Raw genomic sequence first — 21601 nt, forward strand, 5'->3', positions numbered from 1 at the left:
TGATACATACTAAGCAAACACATACATGATTTAAAAGCAATATTCTATACTCACTTTTAAAAATACTTATCTCTTCCTTAAATTTTATAAGACTGTGAGCAAAAGCAGTAACTTCTTCCCTTTATGTTGCTGTTTTGTGCTTTATATGAATAAAGGTGATGCTGTAAATTCATTTTTCTGTTTAGATATTCTTCATTGCATTTGCAGGCTACTTACATTTACATGAAAGCTGCTTATCTCAGTATGTTTGGACCAGATGACTGCAGTCCCTTTGGAGACAGCGAAGTTGAATTATTTAGGTAAAATTTGCAAACTCAGAGTTACAACATTTTACTATCTTTTCATGTCACAGGGTTGGGGGAAGAGAGGTAAAATTATTCATCGTGCAAATTTGAAGAATTGTGCAAATAGCATTGGATTGGTAAGAAATTGCAGAGTTTTAGACTAAAGTGGAGCCTGAGTTCAGACAGCAGATTTCTCCTGGCCATACAGTGGCTGTTGCTGTTCCCTGTAATACATTTTTTTTCCAGTTGCTTCCTTTAATCAAAATGGAATGTAAGATGTGAAAGCCTTCAATGGATTGTGCTGCAAGATGTGTTCTTAGTGGGAACATCAGCACAACTTGATTATTGGGTTTTGAGTCTCAGAGAAGTAAGAAATAATTAAATGTGCAAGTGGATCCATGCATTATAAACACAGTGAGATAACCTCACTGTGTTAATGTAATGTTTAAGCTCAAAAAGGCTGGGGCAAAGAAAATACGGTTACTTTAGGGTTTACAGTTTTTATATGAAATCTAATTTTTTTAATGTGATGTGATTGCATTACTTTTTTCAAGTTTTCTCTGTCTTTCACGTAATCATTACAAACAGATTTCACTGAGTTTGGAATCCATTATGAAGTGAATAGTTTTAGTCTTTGGGAGAATGGGAAGACAAAAGCTAGTTTGCCTCTTTCTCAGTCTGTGGAGAGATGAGCCCTTTATAAGTCAGGTGCATCATCTAATTTAATCTTTCAGTGGGGAAGAGTCCCTCTCCTCCTGCTTGATTAAAGAGGAAGCCTAGAGATAAACGTGCCCTGCATAAAGACAGCTTTTTGTGAGTACGTATTGCTCAGTTTCCCCAAGGTAGCAGTAGCCCAGTGTGTAACAGCTTTTTAAAGTTCTCCTTGGTTTGATTTTTTTTTTTAAAGTTCAAATGTCTTCATCTCAGAGGTTCACAGGGGAAAAATTCCTTACGTTTTCCTTTAAACTTTCAGGATTGTTCCCAGTCTGAAGCTGAAAATTGCAGGGAAATCTCTGCCCACAGAGAAGTTTGCCATTCGGAAAGCACGGCGGTACCTTTCTTCAAACCCCGTTCCTTTGCCTGTGCCGCCTTTGGTAAGCGAGAAATATCCGCACACACCCCCTTCTCAACATTTTTGTAATTTAGAGAAATAAACCCGAAATAATTGGAACAGCATCTCTCCGTGTTTCTAAGGTAAAACCTCTGCAGGAGACTGGAATGTTCCCAAAGTGAAGCCAGATGAATGTGAGGAATGCTGTGAAACTGGGGCATGCAGCAGCCGCGGGGAGCTCAGCCAGCTGTTCGTGACACGTAAACGTGTTGCATGTGTAACTCATTATTGCAGCTCTAGAGTAGCGTGCTCCCAGCGGCTTTCTTTTGGTTCCCCTCGGGGGAACTTTGCCCTGGGTCTCTTCTGTCCTGTCACTCGCTAACAGAGGCCTGTGAGGTACAAGGAGGGGCGGTGTCCAGGAAACAATGGGAAGGTTTGGGGACTGCGTGTAAGGAGCTGTGTAATGTGCCGCTGAAAGTTTGCACTTTGGTGCTCTCCAGAGCACCTCATGGATGAAATAACTGACTCCTTGGCCACCCCAGAAAACCGCTCTGACTGCTGGGGTTTTTGTTTATTTTTTTTTTCCCCCTGTAATGCTGGACTGTTCCCTGTGGCCAGTTACATGAGGCACCCATTGCACTTACACAAAATCTGGCTACAAAGAACATGTAAAAAAGAACATAAAAGGGGTTTAAGTCCAGGGATTTGCCAAGTGCAGTGGTGTTAACACTTGCAGAGCTTTGAGCCGCTGTGCTTTTAAGAAAGAGATGGATAATTAGTAAATAGTCTTTAAGGAAATGCCAGAACAAGGAGAGCCTCTTGGAGACCCCTCCCCAGCCCACCAGGGGTGTGTGACACTGTGCCTCTTGAAAGAGTTGTTACAGCAGAGCGTGGGTATTCGCCAGGGGCCACGTTCCACAGGTAAGACTGAAGTGAGAGAAATCATTAGGTCCCTTTGTGCCTGTCAGGTCTCAGAGAGGGAGGAGTGTACACACCTGGGGTTTGGCTGGGCTCTCCTGATGGGATTTTGACAGAGCAGGTTTCTGTAGCAGGAGCTCTCCGGCCGGGCACCGCGTCCTTGGCTGCTGTGCAGTTGCATTTCCGAGGCAGCAGATGCCGCAGCTGAACAGATAAAAGCACTTTATGGATGTGGAACTGAGGACAGAATCTCATCTCCAGGATTTTTCTTTTCATTATCAGGAGACTTGCTGGAAAGAGTGAGTCCTCAAGCACGGCTTAGCTCAGAGATTTAGCTTGAATAAATGCGGTTTGAATACTTCTGTTTGAAAACCACATTAATGAATCTGCACTAGGTCCAGTAAGCTCAGCACAGGTTTTCCAATCAACAGAGACCAGATGGTGAAAGCAACAGTGACTGGGGTTAACATGCTGTTTCAGCTATTCTAGCCTGACAGCTTTTTGTGCCCTAGTTCCACAATTCAGTGGTTCTATGTAGAATTTTTAACCAGATGCTTTAAATTATCACGCACAGGTAAGGTCATGTAAATAAATTGAATAAATATATCAGACACTGATCTCTTCTCTCTGGTGATCAGTGACGGGGCCTGAGGGAATGACATGAAGCTGTGTCAGGGAAGGTTTAGGCTGGGTATTAGGTAAAGGTTCTTCACCCAGAGGGTGGCTGGGCACTGAACAGGCTCCCCAGGGAATGGTCACAGCACCAGCCTGACAGAGCTCAAGAAGTTTTTAGACAACACTCTCAGGCACAGGGTGGGGTTCTTGGGGTGCTGTTGGACTGGGCTCGGTGATCCTGGTGGGTCCCTTCCAACTGAGAATGTTCTGTGATTTTATGATTAAATAATATGTCATGAAGGCCAGTTATAAGTCTATATAATATTTTCATCTTTCACTCTGTGACTGGTACTAGCAATGAGCACATTTGGTGATACACTCTAAGAATCCCAATAGCAAATAGGAATTCTGCCAATAGATTTAATAAAACTTACTCTAAGGACAATTGAATAATAAAGAAATTACTTTCTCTGGGAACATCAAACAAACGTGAGGAGTGTAAGAGGTTTACAGCTCACATTTACAATTCTGTTAGTTTGTTTGAAACTTGGCTTAAAGGATTAGAGGGTTTTGTTTTCTTTTTAGTTTGCTTTTCCGTCCCGAGATTCCATATTTTTTCCTGTGGAAGCAGTACATTGCAGTTATTCATGGGTATTTCTGCCTTTGCTAGAATAGAACTAAAAAGCAAGAGAAGACCTTAATGAAGAGACAATTAGCCCCATGCTGTGAATGTTTTAAGTCTGTTTTGTTGGTACTTGCCTTCTTCTATAAATGAGAATGTTTTTGCATTCTGTTCAAGCAATCTCCTTTACATTCTGTGCAGTAAGTGGCTCTTGAGGTGTCTTCCAGGGCTAATTTGTTCTGAAAACCAGTGTAGCAAGTTTTCAGTTGCAATGAAAATACATTTTGACAAACTGACTTTATTTAAGGAACCTGTAACTTTTTCATCATGCAGAGATAAACTGAAATATTTGACATCTACATTTATCCAGTGCTGTAATTAATGGTGCTGTCACTTCTCCCTGACCCCAGGAAATGATGTATATCTGGAATGGCTACGCTGTGATTGGAAAATGTCCCAACTTAACAGAAGGCATGTTAGAGACTTTAAATGAAGCAGAAGAAGCATTGGCAAGAAGTTCAGGTAACCAGCGGTAGGGTGTAAGCAGTTGTTTTACACTGCAATAGCTAGAGGTATTATCTGTGAATGGAGACACACTCATTAGTAAAGTTAATTGGGTCACAGGAGGAACATAGATAATGAAACCATAAACTGTTTATGCAGATAGGAATATTTCTTATTTTTAACGCAGCAATAATTTACGATAATAGTGAGTGATTTTCCATCCACAGGTGTGTGTTAGGAATGGTTTATGACATGTGATAAAGGTCTGTTTATTTTGCTAGATCAAAATCGGCATAGGCGTTGACTTGATTACTTGGATCCTGAAGCTTTGTCATCCTCAATTTTGAAGGATAAATAGGAGAAGAGCTGTTTTTTTGTTTTAAAAGTGCTGTCAGTTTGTGATGTGACCTTTGGGCTGAATGTTCTGGTGTCACCAGTGTGCTGCAGAAATCCAGGACACCAGGGCTGGCCTTCCTGTCAATATGGGATTGGACTGAAACAGGCTCTGCTACCACATTTTCTGTCAGTCTCTTAATTAGCTATCCATGAGAAAATTGAATTGGTGTTTATTTCTTGCAGTCTTTACCCATTCCTGTGGGAGTGCAAGCAGTCAGCACAGCATTTCTCAGCTTTTTTCCTTGACCAATATTTGATCTTTGTTACTATTGTATACAACCTTCTTGCAAAAGGATCAAGCCCCTGTTGACAATGGAATCAGGCTAAAACACTGCATTGCAGTCTTTTCTAGAGCCTTGGACTTCTGTGCAGTGAGTTACACAAGATTTGAAAGGGTTGCCTGAAAGACTGGCTAAAACTATCTATTTTTAATTCATCGAAAAAGAGAATGGGAGAATATTTTCAGTGAAGGTGTCATTTTAGAAAAAGGCCTTTGACCTTTTCACCTTCTTTTTGTCACCCGTTTTGTTTCATCATTTTAAATAAGTGAAGTATTTCCCTGTTCCCTTTTTTTCTGAGTTGGCAAATTGTGGCTAAGGCTGCATTTTGCAGGGATTTGTAGCGGATTCATGTTTATAGAACACTCTGAGGACATGTAATTGAAAAGTGGGATATATTTTAAACATTCCAACAATTTAAAGTGCTGCCCGTTCCAAATATTGACTTGATGTTTTCTGTCATATTTAATGAATTGGAAATGAGCAACCAAGCTGAAGATTTTGCCTGCAAACTTTTAAGAGTAAGCTGCCTATATGGATAGGCAACGAAAACCCCAGAAGTTTTCTTTGATGTGTGTTATGCAGAAATTTTCTGATGGTGAAAGAGTGTTGATAGTACGGATTTTGAACTAGGGTGAAGCTGGTAAAACCCTGGGCCCTCAGAAGTATAAACTCCAAAGAAAGTATGGTAAGATGTGAGGTACGGTACCAAAGTTTCACATATTTTTATTTAGCCAAATGAAGGTAGAGAATTGACAAAATTCTTGCCCACGTTTAGGCCATGTGACTACAGGAAGCAGAAGAGCTGTACAGGGCAATAAAGGCAGAGGGTTGAGAGATTGTAAATTGGACTTCAGCATTTACAAAATGGACACCTTAAATGAGTTTTCAGGCGTCAGAGCAGTAAGACTGTGGAATTTTCTAAAATGTGCCATTTACTTCCTCCTGCAGCTACAGAACTACTGGCAGATGATCAGTGCGTGATAAAGCTGTTAAAGGGATTATGCTTCAAGCATTTGGGCAAGATCTCAGAAGCAGAAGACCATTTTAATTACATCTATTTAAAGTAAGTTTTCATACCTGGCATGTAGGAGAGCTCTAGAGTTTCGAGTAAGAGGAGATGCAATCATGATATGAAGAGAAGGGAGAGGACTGCAGATTCTTTAGTGTTTGCTTCAAGGTATTTCAATTTTAATTTCCACTGTTACTAGTCATGTGCTGAAGAATTTCAAATCTTCGATTTTTATTTTAAAATAATTTTTTATTGAGGTATTTCCTCCTTTTTGGGGGACTGTATGTGCACAAAATTTTTCAGATAACACTTAGCTTTTATCACCCCCTTCCTCTTCCCAGTCATGAAGAAGCTGTACCCAAAAAGCCAAATGTACTCTGCAGAGACAGGTGGGAGCATGATTACACTGGGAACTTCTGCACATCATGTGGTGAATGGCACCTCTTTTTGTCAGCTCACATGGATAGAGCTCATGATATTGTCATCTTTTCTAGCATTTCCCTGATAATAAAGGCATTATTTTCTAATCCTGAGATTATACATACTGTGTAGGATGCTTATGCAAAATACACGTTTAATAACCCAGAAAGGAGCTTGGGATAGAAAACATGACAAGTGTCACAATGGAGATTGATTGCTCCTTCTGATCTTAGCTAGTCTCCTATTTATTTGTGTTTGGAGCTGTTAAATGAAGGAAACAATATATAATTTCAAGGCTATTGCTTTTCCAATGCAGTGAGAAGAAGATAAAATATGACCATTATCTAATTCCAAATGCCTTGCTGGAGCTGGCAATACTGTATCTGGACCAGGATAGAAGAGATGAAGCAATAAAACTCCTAGAAAAGGCAAAGTAAGTGAAAAGCCTGTGTTGGTGTCTGATGGATCAGTTTGGTGTTTCACTAGTTAGCAGGAAGCAGAATAATTTCATTAATATAATGGGAACTAATTTCATTTTTCGAATGGGAATGTGCATGCCTTAGACCTTTCCAGTGGTAAGTGTTACATTTGTTCAGTCTTGGACTTGCAAAAAGAGCCAACAAAATTAAGTATCTTAATAGGAATGTCAAAGGCTTCCATAAGAAATAATCCATGTGTAACAAAATGTAATAATCTTTGTAGTCTACTTGCTTATTCATATAAAAGATGTATTAAATTAAATCAAAGCTCTGTGTTATAGCTAAAATAGCATTACTTATATTGATAGCCGGCAATGCCTGTTTCTTTTCTTGCTGAAATACATTTAAGATAATTCTTCAAGTTACACTTGGTATCTTTGTATTGTTTCATCTACATGGAGACAATGAAAACACCTGTTTTTACTCTTTAGTGTGAATGATTTTTCTAGCAAAGTAGGTTTATGGGAAGTTGGACTTCATCGTGTGTTCTTTATTATAAAATTAACAAAATATGGGGTTTGTCTCTGTTTGACCCTTTATTTCTGTGCTGAGCCAAAATTTTGGCAGTGATGGGGAGAGAGGAAATCCAACCCAAACAACTTTCTCCCTCTTGAAGCATCCAGCAGGAGCAGGGTAGTTCACCTCTGCCTGGATCCTGAATGAGTCCAGATGTGCAGAGTCAGTGCCACAGGTGTGATGCCTGCCCCCGGGTCAGAGAGGTCAGACAGAGTTTTTATGTTGCTTTTTGTCCAAGTCAGGCAACTCTGCAAGTCAGAGTAGCAAATCAAGCTTACCAAAGATTATGCCAAAAGCCTGTCAGCACAAAATTTAAAATATTGCTGTCCTTAATCTCCTGTGCTTCTGAGCCTGGTTCTCTGTAGACTGGTGGAAGACATTAAGAGTAGAAAAAATTGCATTAGCAAAGTGCAGTGGAAAGTGTTTCAATTGGCTTCATGTTCCTCAAAACACACCTCTCCTGTCCTCATTTCCTTTGTTCAAATCTCTCTTAAAAAGAGATCTAGAAATTGACGTTTTGGAGGGTTCCAGCTGGAACTTCTGTCATTGCTTCTTGGCCACTGCACTTTTCCCTGGCAGCTCTGAGTGTCACAGGTCCCCTCAGGAGAAGGTGTTCGGCTTAACAGACAGCAGCTCTGAAAAATGTGCTGTGCCCAGTGTAGGAAAGCTGCTACTCACACTTGCTGTGCTTGAAAACTGTGATGACATGCAGAAAAAACAAAACCAACACACGCAAACAAAACCGCCCTCATTACAAACCCCCTTGTTTCAGTCCGTCACAAATAACGGTGCAGCCCTTACATTTCCACCTGTGGCATTAAAATGCTCTGGGTTTATGAGCTTCCAGCTACAAGCCCTGGCTGTCTGAGCAGCCACGAGAGGGAGAGCAGAGCGTTGCTGGGGCTGGGGCTGCGGAACTCAGGTTGCAGTTGGCAGGAGCGCTGGCCAGCGCTTGGCTGGTGCATGATGCTTGATTTGCCTGACCTAAATCCACGTCCTGCTGCTGGCTTGGCTCCTCAGCTCTGGGAGAAAGAGTGGGACGAGATGATAAACAGTTTTGGCTTGGTCATGCGTGGAAATATTTCTATTTGTATGACTGTAAGCTACAAGCGAGAATATCAGTGTACTCATGAGAAATACGGGCTTGGCGTGCCAAAATTGGTTTCATTTAAAGGTAAAACTCCAAGGGGTTTCAGATCAGCACACAGCAGAACCTCCTTTTCTCAGTCAGCCCCTTGGGTTCTGCATACATTAAATTATAAGCTGGTGTAGGATGGGCATGGAATTCCTTGTTTTCACCAAGAGACTGGCACTGCCGCAAACAGATGTCATGCTGCCATGCTTGGTTTGAATTATGAATTTAGAACTGAAATGCTGTTAAGATACACAGAGTTTAAATGTTATGTTCCTGTAAAGATGACAAATATCTTCTACTAGAAAATTAGCATGGTCTAATCCTCTTTTGTATCTGGATTCTGTATCCATCCTGTAGGAGCTGACATGTTAATTCCTACTAAGTAGGATCTGCAATTTCTATGTGGTCCTGGGGCAGATTTTCTTTTTTTAATATAAGCTTCTCCATGAAAATACAGGTTCTTTGAATCTTCCAGTAAGTCTTTAGAGCATGACAGAACTACTGGAAATGACAGGTAGATGACAGTGTGGAGCTGAGCACTAGGTGTGTGTGATGGAAATCCTGCCAGCCTTTCCCTGGGATGGTGAATTGCTCCTCAGAAGCTGATACGGAATCTGGTGTGTGCCCCCTTTCTCTTTCCAGGCTCTGGAGCAGCAAATTGTCTGCCTCCATTTCCTGCACACAGAATTCATATTGTAGGTAACCATAGGATGGAGATGGGCTGTTTCACTGCTCTGGATCAGGACAGCTTCCCTTCTCTCTCTCTTTTTTTCCCCTCTTTTTTCCCCCCCTCCTCTTTACTTTCTTGAAATGAGTCTGCCTTATTAAAATGATTTTTTTAAATGCTGAAAATATTTGTATTCAAATCTGTCAGTTACACTTTGAGAGGCGGAAAAAAATTCTAATTTCTGAATGCAAACTAACTGGATGTTACAGATAATTAATATGGACTCAGTATTTTGATCGAGTGGACCACATTCAATTTCTTATTAAGCTATATTTTTCTGGTAATTGCCAGACAGTGGAACTACAAATAAAGAACAAAGAGCTGCATTGTTTGGCCAGGAACCACATGCCTTGTATTTTAGAGTAGGCAACTAAGGAGCTGCTGAAGAAAGGATTTTCTGCTGTCTACTGTCGTTTTGCTTAAAGCAGTAACAAAAAGATAACTTAGAAATGTTTAAAAAATATATATTCATTGGCGTGGATCTTCTTTTGTTTCAGACAAAACTACAAGAATTACTCCATGGAAACAAGGACACATTTCAGAATTCAAGCTGCCCTGCACCAAGCCAAATCCGCCCCAGAAAATGGAATGCACTGTGGAGCCTCGGCAGTGTCGTAACTTTTTCTTCTTTGATGTTCTGTTTGTTGCAAACTTTGGTGCAGAAAATTACTGACACTTTAGAATTATTTTTCCTTCTCTTTCAAGTCAGTGAAAAACCAAATAACTTAAAATTTCAAAGGTGATGCATAAAACATTAATCTAGTGTAATAACGTGGCAAAAAAAAATCTCCCAAACCAACCATAACCCTGAAAAATATTGTTTTTCCAACAGTGGCTTTTTGAATACTTACATCTGTGTCATTCGTTTTTCAATCACGTGCCTTTTTCTTGTGTTTGCAACATTACGTTGTAGCTTGCTTAATGAAAGGGGAACGTTTTGGGAAAAAAAACCAAAACAAATAGCAAAACTTTTAATGTTTCCAGATTTAATCTCAGTTAGTTCTAAATGTTTGTTTGGATCCATACTGCTAGCAGCTGAGAAGGAAGCTTTGCTTTTTCCCAGTACCTGCTTAGTTGGAATGGTGTGAGAAAATCTCACAGCAGGGAGGAGCTCTGGATCCTGGGCATTTCTAGCTGTGCACAGAAAGCTTCTCTTTACCAGCTTCTGCCAGTCACAGTAAGAAACCTGCTGGTGAAAATAATGGTCTCCCTTATGCAGGTACCTTGACTTTAGTTTGGTTTTCCTGTCCAGTCTGCTGCCTGTAGCAGCTGAATTTATTTATAGAGGATTGCAGGGGGAAAGGTGGTGACAGCATAAAACTGCATCACTTCTTTGACAGTGGGAGGTTCTTAGGAAATGCCTTTTGTCAGGATGAACGTGATCTGAAGCTTATGTCAAATTGAAAGCACAAGTCCTTGAAGGCCATTTAGGAAATGGCAACAGTGCATTTTGTGGCTGGAGCGATACAGGAGTTCCTGTGACAGTCCAGCCCTTCCTACAGCGATGCTCTCAGGATTCCCAAGCTGAGACATCCCTGTTGCACAAGGCTGATGTCCCCTGTGGGAGGAAGCTGGGGCTGCAGCAGGCTCCCTCAGCACAAAGGACAGCCCTTTATCTTTCTGCTCTTTATTGGTCTTTTGGGAGATTTTCTGTGTAAGGGGCTGGGTCTGCTTTCCAACGCTGCCATGGAATTCCCGCTTTGCTGGAAAACTGGTGAAGTCAGTGGTATCACAGCTTTGCCTCGTGTTTGCTGTTCTCCGGGCTAGCTCCGTGTCTGTACGCCTCTGGGGTTTTGGGGCACACTTCTACCTCCCTTTTGAAAGAGCTTCTTCCCCATTACCCATTCTGATGGGTGGAGATGGGAGGTCTTCTGACAGCCCTTTTTCTCCAATGGAGATGTTTGTCAGGAAGATTCATATCTATGTACCTCACAGTGAATATCCTTTCTAAAGTGATTGTTCCCAGCAGAAGAGAAAATTGACAGTTTATAGCTCTGCTTTTGCCTCCTCAAAGGAAATAAAATTGTTTTATAACTAGATTAATATGCAAGCAGGCAGAACCACCAGTTCCTCAACAAGGAGAATTTGCATTGTCTTAAAAATAGATACCCTTTATAAAAGTCTTTGCGAGTTAAAAATCACAGATGAAGAATGCCTTTTTTAAAGTGACTTTCTCAGATAAATTCAGTTCCGATAAATTTCTCGATTCAGATAAAATTCAGTATAAACAGTTAACGCTATTTACATGCTGCACATCAAAACTTCAGTGTAAAAATTCAGTCATTCTTTGTATAGAATAAAAAAAGTTTCTTGTTCTACTTCATGCATACAACGCCTCTTCTTCCAGTTGTGTCCTTTTCAAATATTTTAGCAGCCTTAGCATCTTTCAAGCAAGCAATGCCATGTGAAAATTAGCATAAATTGTACTTTGCAGAAAGTGAACAATCCTTCTGAGTGTAGATTCATTTCTCATCTTTGAAATTTCACCCACAACTCGGGTTTGCCTGACCTTCGATACATCACACAAAGGATGTACTGTGTGGTACTCAGCCAGCTTCCCTGATGCTTTGCAGCAATGAAAATCCCAAGATTTTCCTAAGGTTTTCATAACCTTCCTAAGATTTTCACAGTCTTCTTTACTCAAATGCCAGCACCAGTCACACTGTGGACCTGATCTCCAGCTTCAGCTGAGTGCTTTGTAGTTCACTGTGATGTTTCACTCTGGCTCCTTGGCTCCCAAGCCGTAGCAAACAATCACCTTCCTTACACAGTGAGGATTTATGGACTGTAATAGTATGGATTCACTTGAGGAGATGAATGGAAGGTCTGGTGCGTTGTCACTGTGTAAGTTTTTTGATGTGTTGCATTTACAATTGCCCAACATCACTCTGCTCATCAGTTCCTTCATTTTGGTGCTCCTCCGTGGCAAAGATCCAAACTCCATGGGGTCAGCCTGGGCTGGAAGGTCGATGCTGGGCTGGTTTTTCCATTGCTCCTCCAGAAGTTGCTGTGTGGTGCCTGGAGCAGCTCTGCAGGACAGTAAATCGCTTCATCAGTCTGGAGTCCCAAATGGAGTGAATCAGGGACTCACACAAATGTGTGAGTTCTCACCTCGGGGTACTCACTTAGCAGAAAATAGCAGATATTGTCATTGAACTGCACATCAGAGACTGAAGCACGGCCCAGGATTCAGGAAATGGAAGTATGACTGCAGATGGATGTAGTCCACACCTCAGCTGCAGAAGGAGCAGTTCCTTCTGCATTCAAACACTGAACTGTCTGAGCAATGCTTGAGAAACCCACTCTGTGCACCAGCTTTAGCCAACAACTGCTGCAATCAGCTCTTCCCCATCCTCAGCGAAGCCAGAGGTGTTACCCAAGGACAAAAATTACTAACTCAGCAGAAAAGTTTTCTGCACTCAGTAGGACCTTTATTGTAAAACCTACAAACTTAATTTCTTTTTCTATGTATTTTTTTGCACTAGTAAGTGTTTGCCTGCCGGTAAGCAAACAGGGGCAGAAATTCCTACTCAGTTTTCTGGATGTCTGCAGCAGTGGCTGTGGTGCTCCATGGGATAATGCTGCCACCTGGAAGTGGTGCTGGCAGGAAGGGCAAGGCAGTAAAAGGTGAATCCCTGTTATCATGGGCTCTGTTATGTGGAATCCCTGTGTGCAAGGTCTCTCGGTGAACTGAAGGAGGAGAGGGGCTGAAGAGCCAGGAGCTCCTGAGGTCTGATCAGGTGCAAATGCATCAGCTCCCAGCTCCTGTAAGAAATGAGATGAGCTACAAACTGCTGGGTGAAGGATGCTGGCCTGGAGCTGAACCTGGACCCATTTTCTGGATGCTTCAAAGAGAATTGGATGAAGTCACAAACACGACACAGCACGGCTGTGATCTGGAAGCACACCATTGCTCACCTGTGTCGTAGGAGCCTGTTTGCTGACTGACACAGTTCGGTTGCCATCCACAGCTCCCACGTGCCGTCGGGGACGGATGCTTTAAGGACTGTCCCCTTCTGACTGTGCCTGGCCTCAGGCTGTTTCCACCTCAAAACTTGGCTTAGGAAACAGCATTTTATGAAATACAGCAGCGTAGAACAGGATCATATCAAACATTTCCTCCCATTTCACACTGGTACTGAGTGCTTTAGTGTTTTCAGTTATCTGTGGCCTGGGTCCAAGACCAAAAGCTCACTAAAACCTCATGGGCTGCCAGCTTTTGTGCCTCTGGCCCATCAGAGGCATCAAGTAATGGTTCTCAATGTGAGACAAGGCTTTCCTTCAGGACAGTTCCAGAATGCAAAAAGCACTCTCAGGAGTCTAAATGCAACACTCAGCCTCCAGTTCCACCTGCAAGACGCATTTCTGTGCCTTCTCAAGCATACAAACACAGCAGCAAAGCAAATGTATATGAAGTGACCAAAACAACGCATTCGACATCGTTCCTCCTCTGGGAGGAAGAGGAGAGAAGAGGTGAGTCATGTTGTTTACTGCTCTACAGGAAAATGGGTAATGGTTGGCAACATCACTGATGAATGAGATTGGGCAAGCTGAACAGCCTAGAAATGAACTTGCTTCTTTTTTCATTATGTTCTGCAAATACATTTTGGTGGCAGATTATGTGCAAAGCGTGTACCAGCAAGTACTTTAATTGAATGATTTGTCATCATAGAATATTTTTTAAAGATGCTATCTAGGTTTGCTTCAGGTGTTTAAAAAAAACCAAAATCCAAGTACTTTCTTTTAAGGACATGCCCAGTCAATCCCTGTCTCCAAGATTTATGAATAGCAACAGAGCTAATAAATACCTGCATTGCTCTGTGGTAAAGTTCTGCATAGTGTTTGCTCAAATTCAGTCATGACTGTGTAGGACTGTCTTCCATTATCTTCTGTGGTTTTTTTAAACCTCAGGACCTACTTATTTTTATTGCTGGCTAAGCATGGGCAAAATGTTTATTTAGAATTATGAATTGCGGGGAAATCTACTTGCTTTCTCTCTCCTTGGCTATTTTACAGAAAGAATACAAAACACAGCAGTCATAACCCCCTGCATGCTCTTTTTATGGGCTGATTCGATTTTTTTAAACGGCAGAGAAAAATTTATCTTGTGCTAGCGAAGTACAGGAACAGCAGTTTCAGGCCTGTGGCCTCAAGGTGATGTGGTGGGAGGAGAAGATAGGCAGAAGCTGCAATGCCCCGGACAGTTTTCCTCTTCCCATCCCTTTTATTCTGCAGCACACAGGGTGTGAAGGGGAGAACAGCAGCCTTGGTGCTGGACTGTGTGGGATGTTTGTCTGCAGTGCTGGAGCCCCGGGGCCATGCTTGCTGTCAGTAGTGTCACAGGGGCGGTCCCAGGAGGAGCTGGTGCTGTGTGAATGTGGTGCTTTCCCTGATGTTTTGGGAAAGGTGCTGCTGTGAGATGCCTGCAGCTGCCTCTGCTCTGCTGGTGTGCAACAGGAACTGTGTCTCAGTGGAGTTCAGTCAGTCAGGCTGGGGAGTGAAGCACGGCTGTTAACTCCAGAGGATCCTAGAATTTCATGGCTAATGCTCAATGTCGTCTTCATCTGGGTTCAGTACCCAGCACTGCTAAGGTTGTGCAGCTGTAGAGGTTTTTAGATGCAAGCATCAGGGCTGGTTACAGTTTTGATACTTCAGTCATAGATACAACACCAGGTTGGAAGGGACCTCAAGGATCATCTGATCCAACTTTTCTTGCCAAAAGCAAAGGCTAGGCAAGGTGGCACTGCAGAATCTTAGAAGTGTCCAGTGTCGAGAGATCTAGCATTGCCTGGGGGGATTATTTCAATAACCGATGCAATTATGAAAAATTTAGTTTGCCTTTCATTCTTATGGCTTGTGGATGCCCAAGTCAGGTTTCCATTCTGTGATGCTGGCTGGGCTCATCACTGATGCAAATAAACGTTGGTATTTCTAAGGAACAGCAGGAATTCCTTGCATAGTGCCTTTGCTACAGCTCTGTTGTCTGATATGTCACACACACGCATGCATAAAGAAAAGCATATATAAATATACATAAAACATCTATGTATGTATGTATGTGTACCCACACACAGTGGTAACATGTTCTGGACCCAAAGCTTTTTGAAAAGTTATCAGAATTGCTTGATTTATTAAATTCAGTACTTTAAAAAGACAAGATACTTTAAAAAGAAAGCTTTGATGATGGCTGAGGAAAATGCAGATGTTAAAGGCCTTTACTGATGCTTTGCAGTAGGGTCACACTGCAGGACTGTGCAGTTTGCATCCTTCTAGAAGAAGTCCCAAGGCAAACAGGCAATCTAGCAAGAGCCCTTTAGTGGGGTAACCTCACAAAAATGCAGTTTTATGCTCTAGATTTGAAGGGCATCAGTTTTCATGCTGGACTAGCAGAGCTCTGCCTCGGTGAGAGAGTGCCTGGGATGGCTCTGTCCTGCTCAGAAAACGGTTTTGGAGTAATTCCTTTCCCCCCTTGAATTCTTGCCTTGTCTGCCTCCCTCAATCTGCTTCCCCAGCATGAAGCCTGGATTACACAGGCAGCTCCTGCTAACGTGGCACAAGCGTGGGCAAAGGATGCTGAAAAGGTGGAGTTTGTCTCTCATGGTGCAGTGAGAACCCTGGCAAAGGTGGAGCCAGGGAGCAGAGTGAGGCTGGGGAAGTGCCCGGTGTGGACAGCCAGCACCTGGGTGGTGAATCCAGCGTTTACTGCTGTGTGCAGCGCTCTTGAAATGCCTTCCTGGAGAGAAAGACAAGTATTTTGTAGGGGCTGGTGCTGCCAAGAGCAGGTTTATGAAGTTTCTGCTGCCTGTTTTGCAGCCGGGAGGACAGAGGAGGGCTGGGGGCTCTCTGTGCACGCTCCGTGTGGCTGGGCCCCTCTTGCTGAGTAAGCAAATACCTCGGTGCTGTGGGAATGCTGAAAGGGCTTTGCACAAAGGATTTCTTCATTATAAACTCCTCTCTGCAGCTTTTACTTAGCGAAGCGTCAGAGCAGAGTGGATGTTGTAATGAATCAGTTGCTAGCGTGAAAATAGTTATTTCTTTTGCTTAAATCAAAAAGATGCTTCAGCAGAGTACATTTAGACTGTTCTCTTTATCACAAAGCATTAACTTTGCATTTTATACCATGAATTCCAAAGCCCCGAACTCTTATCCCAGAACAGGTTTAAATGCAAGATAATCTGCAAAGGATGGTTAGCATAAATTATATTCTTCAAAGTTAAATGCTATATAAAAGGAAAAGTTAATCCTTGAAGCTTATTTTTATTCTGGGTATTAAGTCAAGAAGGGTTCTGAACAGATTTTATTCATGTGTTTTATAGGTTGTCAACTGGAATGTATGTTTTTAATAAAAATGTGGTATCTGTAACAGACTGTGTTTGTAATCAGCCACCATCCACTTTTTTTCTGAGTCCTTTTAATCCAGGATTTAACTGCTGAGAGACCCTGTACGTTTAGTTTCAGCCATCTTGTTATTTATTTCACTGGCAGTCTGACTCAAAAGAATTTTCATCTTTACCACGACTGCACAAGGACAGGAAATGTCGGCGTCCTGGAACTGTAGCAACTGAAGTTCAGGTATTTCATAATATCCCTCTGCCCAGAAATATGTACCCCTCTGCCACTGGGAGACTGTCAGCCTCCCAAACACGGAATTGCTTTCAGCCCTGGGAAGCTGCAAGACCATAGGAGCTTTTAAACCCTTGTGTGGCTCATGCTCCTTAGAAAGAAATGCTCTGGGCTGGGTTTGTTTGTTTATGTATGGTTCTCCCCCAGATTTACATAATGAACTGGTAACAAGTACTAAGGGTTACCATCCTTAGATGTAAAACGATTAAAGTGGTAATTCCTGCAGCATGCAACAATTTTTAAGCATGAAGGTCTATACAAAACTGAGTATTCCTTACTTGTCAATTCATCTCTGGCTTCAGGTTTGTGGGAGTTTCCCTCTCACGCAGGAGACAGAATCCCTTTCCTACTCTAATGTTCAAGTGAAACCCAAGCACGGTGCTGCCCTCCCTCCCTGCAGCAGCTCTGGCTGTGGAGGGCACAGCAGCCATGTGGTGGCACAGCAGCCATGTGGTGGCACTGACCTGGGGCCTCTGGGTTCCACACTCAGCGTCCCTTGTGCTGCTGAAATGGAGCCTGGTGACCCCTCAGCCCTGACGGGACTGTGCCAGGGCTGCTGTGCCACTTCCAGCTCTAAATTACAAATGCCACCACTCACTCAGTGTTGTCATTACACTGCACAGGCCCCATGAAAACCCTTCAAAGCGACAGCTCTCGAGGGCTGTCGAGCCCCTCCACACTCAGGTACCTGCACACGGTGGCTGTAAGAGACACTTTTGTTTGCTTTTTCCTTCAAACTGCTCTGCAGACGTTTTTCTGTGGGTCTGCCCACCCTGGCATGAGAAGGGCTTTGGGTGAACAGGTCCAGCGGAGTCAGAGCCAACTCCTTCCCCTCACTCGGCTGCAGGAGACTCCAGCTGGGAACAGCTGTGCTGTGCTGCACTCTCTTCATGTGTTTGAAGTGCAAGGAACTTGTTAGACACTTCTAAGACAGGAGGTAAAGATATCTTCATCTTATAGATGGCAGAAACAAGGCACAGATCTGGTTTCACAATTAGCTAAAATTCAGGTTATACATTATTTTGCCTTAAATTTAGATCAGTTCTTTTCTGAATTAGAAATCACCCAGAACAGTATGGTACCTAAAAACTTGAAAAATAATTTGATTTATTTGTTATATTTACACATTTGTCTTTAAGTTAAAATTTCAACTTTTTTTGGAATGTTTTTTTGTCATCGACTCCATTTTTAGCCCTTCACACTTTTTTGCTATTTAGCAAGTGATTTAATGAAAGTAATTTCTTCCCTTAGCCCAGTCACTATCAGTGGTGGCAGCTGCCTAGGACAGTATTCAGCTCAGTAACCCATCACTTCCTACTTCTTTTAAATCTTTCTTACTCAAGTGTTGTTATAAATAAAGACTAATACCACCATGACAACACTGTTTTTTTCAAATTGTTCATTTGCCAGTTTTAACAAGATAAAGAAATGAATACTTAATGTGGACATTGTTTTACCGAAAAAAAAAAAAAAATCCAACCCCTGAAACAAACAGACAAAAAGGAGGACACAAAGGAACACACATGGAATGATGAAAAGGAACAATGATATTGCACAACTTCAGGTCTCTCTTCCCAGATTTTGATCCATGTAATTAGGTATGTATGAATTCAGCAAAACGTTGTGTCCAGATAAATGTGCGGCCATTTGAGTGAATCTAGAACTGCAGAGTGTTGTCAGTTCCTTTTGCCTGCTCCTTGGAGCTCTTCTCTAAGGGAGCAGGGTGCTGTCAGCTGCAGGAATAACAAACAAACGTTGCCTCTCGCCTGTGCTGACTGGTTATCCATAACCCACCACAGAATTACAATCCTCCTCCACTGTAAATGCACTAAGTCCTCAAAGGACCTGGCTCTTTAAACACAACTTGTGTCAAGAACTCAATCTATAGCTGAAACACAATCAAAGAACATCCCCCAAGTTGCTGTGGTTAACTTGAGATTGTGTTTCATTTCATGAGACCAGGGCTTCTCACTGTGTCAGGGTGGCACTGAATGCATAGAAGTCACAGTAGGTAACATTAAGGGAGTGGAGGAGAAGAAAAAAGGAAAAAAATCATGCTAAGTGGAAAAAGGTCTTTACAGCTACAGTCTTTGCTGGAGCCTCTCTTAACAAGCACATACTGTTTGCTACAGAAATCAGGGAATTGTGTCATTCTGGCTATAGCAGGACTGTTTGCCCCTCCACTGCTACACTGACACTCTGTGTTTATAGAAACTTTGCATTATGTGCAGAACAAAGTCTATTTTTCTCCTCTCTGCGTTCATTCCTGTTTGGTGGACTGATGTGTCAGCCAGCAGGGCTCAACAGATACATTTAATACAGGAGACTGAGATACAGTATGTTTATTCTTAACTTCTGATAACCTAAGAACTACAAGAACGAGAGATGCAGTATCCATTTACTATGATCCAAGACAACCATTTTTAGGGAGAAAAAAAGTAGAATAAGTGATCAATGCTAACACTACATTAGTTCCAATTTTTTTTTTTTTTTTCTTTTTTTCAGTTATGGCAGCTTAACTATTTATTGTTCATCTGGCCCACTTTTAATCTGATCAAGTTAAAGGTCACATATTAAAGTTTAAGGACTGTTACTTCATCAAAGCCAAAGGAAGTTATACAAAAACCCCATGAAACCACGGTTTCACTGCAGGACTTGTGTCATATCTTCATAATCTGCATCACTTGTAGAAAAGGGATAATGCATCTCAGTTTGCTTACAAGCTAGGAGATCACTTTGAAGTCTGCATATTCCTAACTGCAAACAAAATATAGCACTTTTAACAGGTTATAAATAAACTGGTTTTCAAGCATAGAGCCAGCCCAACAATAACAATACACTATTAAAAAGACCTAAGGCAATGAATTCCATCTCCAATGGAAAAGAAAAAAAAAAAGAAAAAGAAAAAGAACTGTGCAAACAAGCTTAAAACTATTTCTTTGTGCCAGTGTTATAAAATGTAGATTTCAATAAAGCCTTGACCCAAATGCCAGGACTTGTGAAAAGAATCAGAACAAAACTGGTTACTTTATTTAGGAAAAAAATACTCTTATCTTCCTGCTAATAAAATTGGATACACGCAGTTTAAACATTTACAGTTGCTGTAACACTTTACACAATTCCTATATATGGGTGTAAGAACAAACATTAAAAGACAATGGTGGGTCAAGGCTTTACATTAAAAATAACAACCTACTTTTCTATAGTCTCTAAAATACTATGTTTTCCAATATTTGCAGCCATTCAGGAATATTTTTTTATTTATTTATTAGGAAATGTATACTTTGTGCATGATCTTAATTCCTAATTCCTGGCTCTTTGGGCTGAATGACAAAAGGATCAAACCCATTGAAGTGGATGGTCTCCTCGAAGGTTCAGTAGAGAAACCCTGGCTCAGTTAGTCTCATATGATGAAAGCAGTGCTGCATCCACTGGCTCCATGCAGGATGGACAGGTAAAGGATCTCATCAACCAGTCATCTATACAGTCCAGGTGGTAAATGTGCATGCACGGCAGAAATCGGATAGGGTCCCCATAAACAAAGTCCATCATACAAATGACACATCTAGGGAGGAAAAAAGAAAATATTTAAGCTGTTGTTACCGACCTGGAAATTAAAAACAGTGTAATATCTACTCCTGGATGCTTTTAGTATTTGTAGACACCGTGAGGAGTAGCCTTATGTAAGATAAAGGAAAGAGCCTCAGATGAACGAAGGGGTTTGGGTTAAAGAGACCTTGGAGCCCGTGGAGTTCCAACGCCCTGCCCTCAGTAGGGAGGCTACTCACCACAACAGCCTTCTGCAGGGCTTCTTTTTTAAAAAAAAATAATCTACATTAAATGACAGTCCCTGAAAATAAGGCAAACCCAGGATGACAAGGTCAGGTTTCCCAGGGCAGCATCCCAAAGCAAGGCAACAGCCACATCCCTTCCATTCGGTCCCGGGACTTACTCTCGGATCTTCTTCTCGGAGCCGTCTCTGCCGGGGTCGTAGACTCCTTTGGGAAGGTGCTGGATGAGGCCGATCCGCTGCGCGATGCGGATCTGCTCCTCTTCCGTCAGCTGCGTGGCCAGGCGAGTCTGGCTCGGCGTGGGGTGATACACAGGAACAGGCACCTGCTCCTGAAAGCAAAATGTTTCTGTTAAAAACCACCTCAGAGGCTTTCCTGGCCTTCCACCGCGCAGTCCTACAAATATTTGCATCAACTCCCACTCCTGCTTGGCAATTCTGGGGCTGTAATTATTATGAGAACAGGAGAGAGAACTGAGGGCAGTATTTGAGCAAGGAGCTGTTCGTGGTGGTTCTCTGCAAAAGCTTTTGATCTCCAGGAATTGTTCATACAGGAGACACACGGGCAAGAAACCCCACAAGCCAGCAGGCAAATAAACCTTCCAGGCACCTGGTGAAGTGCTGAGGTACAGAACGGAGCAATGAAAGGGCGATGGGAGAGCCCCCAGCATCTGCAACTGAAAGAAGATCCTGTGATTTTTAGCTTCTTTTTACGTTTAAGAAGAATTCTTTGGAAAGATGAGGACACTGCTTACTCTTGAAATTTTTAGAGAGGAAGATTTTACTTATTCTGCATTAACTAAAATTTATGTGAACTCTCTCAGGACACACAAGCTTAAATCTAGAACTGTAGATTTAATTTTCATGTGTTAAAAGAATGTTTCCTGGACAGCACAAACAACAGCTTAAGTAAGTAATCCAATTTTTATGTTTCTTCTCATACACTAATATGACTTTACAAGTTCTCCCAAGCTAGATTCAACTATGGATATGTTTGAGGTATATATTTAAAAAAAAAAAAAAATCATAGCTATTATGCAGCTCTTCCTCGACCACATTCTGAGAAGCTTTTTTTGAATATTAATGAACTTTAGACCAGATATTTTCACTAACATTTATATTAACGTGGTATTTAATTTACTTGCTTTTAAAGCATTTTTTGTGTATATAAATACCAATTTTGAACAGGATGCACTATTAGGACTGTATTGGCCAGTAGTCATAAATCTGC

General features: G+C 41.9%; 2 protein-coding genes across 5 annotated transcripts in view; one reads left to right on the forward strand and one right to left on the reverse strand.

Annotated features, from left to right (window-relative positions):
* Window positions 1-11283, forward strand: part of TTC39A (tetratricopeptide repeat domain 39A) — a 43822-nt gene extending 32539 nt beyond the window's left edge. The window contains exons 13-18 of one of the 4 annotated variants that reach the window (XM_040072571.2): window positions 208-299; window positions 1258-1378; window positions 3901-4012; window positions 5620-5734; window positions 6417-6533; window positions 9455-11282. In XM_040072571.2, coding sequence (XP_039928505.1) covers window positions 208-299; window positions 1258-1378; window positions 3901-4012; window positions 5620-5734; window positions 6417-6533; window positions 9455-9575 — 678 coding nt within the window. In that variant the 3' untranslated portion in view covers window positions 9576-11282. Of the gene's footprint in view, window positions 1-207; window positions 300-1257; window positions 1379-3900; window positions 4013-5619; window positions 5735-6416; window positions 6534-9454 lie in introns of all 4 variants that reach the window. The other 3 variants (XM_040072570.2, XM_040072572.2, XM_058421701.1) reach the window with 3 other exon arrangements.
* A 7622-nt stretch (window positions 11284-18905) lies between these two features.
* Window positions 18906-21601, reverse strand: part of RNF11 (ring finger protein 11) — a 30436-nt gene continuing 27740 nt past the window's right edge. The window contains exons 2-3 of the mRNA XM_040072576.2: window positions 20533-20702; window positions 18906-20145 (exon numbers count right to left, since the gene is read on the reverse strand). Coding sequence (XP_039928510.1) covers window positions 19974-20145; window positions 20533-20702 — 342 coding nt within the window. The 3' untranslated portion in view covers window positions 18906-19973. The remainder of the gene's footprint in view (window positions 20146-20532; window positions 20703-21601) is intronic.

Source organism: Hirundo rustica, chromosome 9 (genome assembly GCF_015227805.2).
Source record: "Hirundo rustica isolate bHirRus1 chromosome 9, bHirRus1.pri.v3, whole genome shotgun sequence".
NCBI lineage: Eukaryota > Metazoa > Chordata > Aves > Passeriformes > Hirundinidae > Hirundo > Hirundo rustica.